The sequence below is a fragment of the Anarrhichthys ocellatus genome, unplaced genomic scaffold (assembly GCF_004355925.1).
Source record: "Anarrhichthys ocellatus isolate YVR2014 unplaced genomic scaffold, GSC_Weel_1.0 scaffold66, whole genome shotgun sequence".
Lineage (NCBI taxonomy): Eukaryota > Metazoa > Chordata > Actinopteri > Perciformes > Anarhichadidae > Anarrhichthys > Anarrhichthys ocellatus.
Window position 1 is genome coordinate 146,413 of NW_022280096.1, and position 5,437 is coordinate 151,849.

General features: G+C 44.9%; 1 protein-coding gene across 1 annotated transcript in view; it reads right to left on the bottom strand.

Moving 5' to 3' along the window:
- Positions 1-2,418: 2,418 nt before the first annotated feature.
- Positions 2,419-5,437, bottom strand: part of fzd3a (frizzled class receptor 3a) — a 25,912-nt gene continuing 22,893 nt past the window's right edge. The window contains exons 8-9 of the mRNA XM_031872799.1: positions 4,434-4,691; positions 2,419-4,339 (exon numbers count right to left, since the gene is read on the bottom strand). Of these exons, the coding sequence (XP_031728659.1) occupies positions 4,081-4,339; positions 4,434-4,691 (517 nt within the window). The 3' untranslated portion in view covers positions 2,419-4,080. The remainder of the gene's footprint in view (positions 4,340-4,433; positions 4,692-5,437) is intronic.

Below are 5,437 nucleotides of genomic sequence, written 5' to 3' on the forward strand. Positions count from 1 at the left end.
ACTTTTACAACCTGTTTGTCTCTCGTCGTACTTCCAGGACACTGAGAGAGAGTCCGTCGTTCTGAAATACGAGTGGTAGTGTACACGTGGGCGCTGATGTTTGAGGGTGCAAATTGTGTGTGTGTGTTTGAGAGAAGCTGGGCATGTGTTCATGTATGGATTCAGAACGTATGATACAGGAAAGAGAAGCTCTCAGCTCAGTTCAGCTACCAAGCGAAGCGTCGTCCCTCTGTCCTTGGCCCCTCTGTCCTTGGCCCCTCTGTCCTTGGCCCCTGTTGAGATTCACTCTAGACTCTAAAACCTCACGATGCAACAAAAAGAGAAGAGGATTATTATGGAGAGAAGGTGATTTGTACTTGTACATAGGACCCTCTGGGTTTTAGGGGACAATATTTTAATTTATTTATCAATCTTAGGCGAGGAAAGCTAGGTTTGCTTCATGGCCTGAATCAGATGGGTGGAGCTTAGCCCCTCCTCTCTTCCCTCCTTTGCTTTCTCTTTGGGTGCTGCAAAAATTGAAAATGTAAAAAAAAAAAAGAGAAAGGAAAGCAATGATTTTTGTTATTTCTTTTGCTCATGATATTAAGTGCAGTGACTTTATAATATTGTTTTATTTTGACCATCAGCAACAAGCAGCGTGACATCACCACAGCTCCTCTGTGCTACTCTCTCCCTCATTGGTCCAGTGTGAGTGACATCATCCAGCAGCCCCTGGACGTGTCCATCGTAGCGCTGACGTCCCACTTTGCTGTACAACCAAACTGAACAGCTTGCGGGTTCCACCACAATAATGTACATAGGTTCAAAGTAGAGAGTAATATATGATAAGGAAAATACTATAGCGAACTACACGGGAAAGACACAAAATCCTCTTTTGCTTTTATTTTCCATGTTTTGTTTCTTCTGAGTGATTTGGGGTTGTATTCACACAAAAAGGCCATTTTAAACCACTTTCCAGTTTTCTTTTTTTACCGATTGATTTTAGATTGGTTTGTTTTATATTGTATGTACGACACGCATTGTGTGTTTGTTTTGATTTTTCCCTTTTTCCCCCACTCGGTTTGCGTGAGGAAACCTCCCGTATGGATGGACACTGCTGCCGTACTGTAGAGTGAACACGTGAACTATCACACACACACTGAGGTGGTGTTTTTATGCAGCCAATGCCTTGTCCTGCTCTGATCATTTCATCAACAGTCAGTGTGTGTGTGTTGTGAACGGGCTGTGGTGCCTGGATGGGGAGAGCAGTCCTTCCACTGAGCGTGATTTAACCAAAAAGAGGGAGACTTGGACACTGTTTAGTCTTTCTCACAGCCTTTGCATATTCTGAAGTTTTGGTTGATCTGTTCACTACAAAGCAACACTTGTAAGAGCTCTTGATTAACGAGAACAACACTAAAATGAGAATGTAAACACTTAAGAGTTAGCACCGTTTTGTCTTGATAAAGCGCAGATACAATGACCTCAGGGCTACCTGTTGTCTGTAGATCTCACAGGGCTGGATCTCTAAACCCCCTCCAGGCGGCTTTTCTTTGGCAGCGTGGAAAAGCCTCTGAAAGAGCATTTTACGGCGTGGCAGCTCCTGGCAGGAGAGCGGGGCGTTCACAGCCAAAACCACTTACCTCTATTCATCTCCCTCTGCTGACAGACCCATAGAAGAAGCATTTGACTTGAGGAGTCGCTCATAGGGTAGAATGAGGTGAAACTGTAAGGGAACAATAAGCACGGGGCTGAAAAGTCCCGACATTGAACACTAACTACAATGTGGTTCTAATGTGGTATTATCTGTGAGAAGAGCGCACATACTGTGTTTAGGAACAGGCTGAGAGCTTCATGTGCCGAACAGATTCCTGGGTCACAACCCTCCACTTTATTCTTGTTTGTTAGAAAGGGAAACGAGTTCGTCGGTGCTCATTCCTGCCGATTCCCCGGTTTTGAACAGTGCTAAAAAACCCATTCCAAGCTTTTTTTTTTTTTTAAAGTATTCCATTTTTTAGCAGAGAGACGGGAGGTTTGGAACGCCTCAGTGTGACGCAGCTGCTTTTATTCCAAACAACCACCTCTTGTAAGGCTAGTGAGTCTGGAGTGTCTGTAGAATGTATTAGATATGGGGGGGGGGGGCTGTTTTAGCCAGGTGTTTTATTATTGGCCATTATTGTACAGAAAAACTGACCCTAGACATGCCAGTTTAAGGAGAGGGGCGGAGAAACTCAGGAAATGTCAGAACCAATGAATTCTTTTCATTTTGATGAAAATGAGTCTGTTTGGATGAGAGAGAGAGAGAGAGATAGAGAGAGAGAGAGAGAGAGAGATGAGTCTGGCTGTAGTGAGCAGTAGATGTGACCCGGTGGAGAGGACAGGAAGAAGAAGAAGAAGGTGACTTATGGCTGAGGTGCCACCGTGGTAACATTTAAGAAGAAGAAAATAATACAAAATAAATAATTCAAACGCCTTTGCATTTCAGTGAGGTCTTATCTACAGTACCTTCGATATTATTTTGCTCTTTCATATCATATTACACTTTGTTTTTTCTAGGATTGCTTTGTAATAATTTGTACAGTTTTGCATGTTATAGATGTAATCATTTTTTGTTTTTTCGGTTTGTTTTACTTGGACTTGCTCCTTTTTGAACGGTTTGGGCGTTTTACTGAGGATAACCCACTACAGGTGATGTAGATTCTTTTTTGCACAAAAAAAAATATTTAAGGTGTAAGGTCGAAACAAAAAATAATGTATGGAACTGGCTGCCACACTTCTGTGGAGAACTCATTATATTAACCTGACTCCGATGTATTTCAATAAAGCGGAGGGCTGTTACAAATACAAACCAGTGTGTCGCCGTGTGGTCATTACTTCTGATGAATGTCTCTCTGTCCGTTCTTTACAAAAACTTTATTACAACAGTTCCCTTTTTACATCTATACAAGTTTTGCTACTAGAGGAAATGTTGGTCTAACATTTGACAGTAGCCACACATGTAAGGTCACATTTGAAACGGGACAAACTACTGATTCTAATTTAAGGGCGCTCTATCTATTCAAACTGAAGGTGTGTTCACACAAAGCAGAACCACTGAACAGACATCGTACCCACTGTGTTAGCTGCTAGCTAGCTAGCAGCAGAAACACTAGCTGTTCAGCTCCTAACAGGCAGATGTTGAAGTAGAAGCCTTTGACTCTTCTTTCCACTGAGTTGGTCGGTCGTCATGCCGTCAGTAGAATCTGCTCATTGTTCAGTCATAAGGCAGGAGTTTGGATTCAGCTTTTCCTGTATTTTAGCCCTTGCATTCTGGCAAACAAACATTTTTCCTCTTATTACATCACAGCAAAGCAATGAAGTACCTCAATATGTAAAAAAACATTTTTTTGAATGAGACAATGCTTTACAGTAAAGTTCAGGAGTCATATACAGCATTTGTAGAGAGTGCTTCCCAGAGGTGGTTCTCTAAACTAATGTGTTCCCCCTCATGGGGAGTTTCAAATCAGCTGTGAATAAATGTCCTTTATAAATACGTTTTCAGCAGGTTAAGTTCCCAGAATTCTATTTAAAACTAAAAGAGTGGAGACAGCAACACATTTCAAACGTAGCCAGTAAGTGTGGAAAAAAAGAACACGCCCCCCCCGAGTGCTAACGAGCACCGTGTCTAACCATCACTCAGTCCCTTTATACAAACAAGTACAGTACAAGTCACAAACAGTCCAGTGTTTCTCGACTGCTCAGTAAAGTAGGTCCAACAATCATTTTCCAGTGTTGGTTATCCACAGGTCGTCATCAGGACCGTAGGATCAGCTAGTGGGTTGAGTAAAGCTGAGAGGACATTTTAAGGCATCGATCCACACTCAGTCCTCTTGCTCTGGCTGGATGGAGCCCTGTTCTAGCTAACGTCGTCAGTAAACTGTGCCTCAGCGCTGAGCTCCCAAATTCAACAGGAGAGGACTCCACAGTGGTTGCTCCTCTGCATTTTGTCAGGCTTACTGTGGATCCTCACGCATTCTTTAATTCTCTAGGAAAAGAAAGAAGTCATCTTTCCCTCTCCCTTCCAGTCACATCTTCCATCTTCAGAAGCATCTCAGATCCTCTTCAGGCTGTAGCTCCGTCCTCCTCCAGGACTCTGTGAATCCCGTTTCCAGGGGCACCAAAGACGGCTTGGGTGGTGCTGGTGAGGTCCCTGACACTGCTCTGCCGTGATTGGCTCTCCAGTCGTTGGGTGGAGCCGTGCCGTGATAGGCTGTCTAGGCGGTTGGTGCTGCAGTGTCTGGACTGCGGTTGGTCGTTGAGGCGAGACATGCTTCCGTAGAGCAGCCGGTCGTCTGTGGCCCGGAAACTGGAGGCCGTATATCTGGGACAAAGACAAACGGCAGCATCAGGAGCCGGGCTCTCTGTGGACCAATGCAGGACAGACACAAACCACCTCTGAAGGATATGAGACCCACCTGTCGTCTCGGGGGCGCTGCAGGCTGCCGTGGTAGCTGCTCATCTTGGAGCGTGCGCTGCGGACCGAGCCGGCCCGGCTGGTGCTGGCGCTGGGCGGTTCATCCAACATGGCCAGGTGGGTGGACGAGGCGTGGGTGGAGGTCCCCTGGGTGGACGTGCCCCGGGACTTCCTCACGATGGGCGCGTTGGGGTCCCTGAGCAGCAGCTGGGCGAAGTCGGGCTCCTGGAGCACCTGTCTGCTCTCGTTGACCATCCCGCTGCAGCAGGTGAAGGAGGAGGGCAGGGAGGGAGTGGAGCAAGAGGAGGAGGAGGGGAGTGGAGGAAGGGAGGGAAGGGAGAGACGCAACAGGGAGGGGAGGGACAGGGGGAAGGTGGTGGGGTGGTAGAAGAGAATGGAGGAGTGGGTGGAGCAGGCGGTGGGAGAGGGGGTTAATGCTCTGAGTTTGGAGGGGAGGGGAGTGAGCGCAGAGAAGGGCCAGTGTTCAACACCAAGCCATGTACACACATCTATGTACAGCTACATACATCTATGTACATGTACACACATGTATACACACTGACTGTCACTAGACAACCAGCTTCAAGTACAGGACAGCGCTTGACCTCAGCAGAAGAGACCAGCATCAGTACATGTTTGTCTCATATTACTGTATGAGGCACTGATCCAGAGCCACTTTATTACCTACGGTGAGTAACGGTGAGCTAAAGTAATGTGCTGCTGTTGAATAAAGTATATAATATAATATGTCTCAAAATGTCATCAAAAAGTTATAGTATGTCGAAGAAAAGGCATAAACAAGTCATAGTATACTATGTTTAAAAAAGGCATTAAAATCCATAATATAGTATAACAAAGAGAGTATCATGTCGAAATGTCATAAAAATGTAATTCTAAAAAAAGTGAGAAAAGAAGTCAAATCATATATACTGTATATATATCTATCTATCTATATATATCTATCTATATATCTAGATATCTAGATATATATATCTAGATATCTAG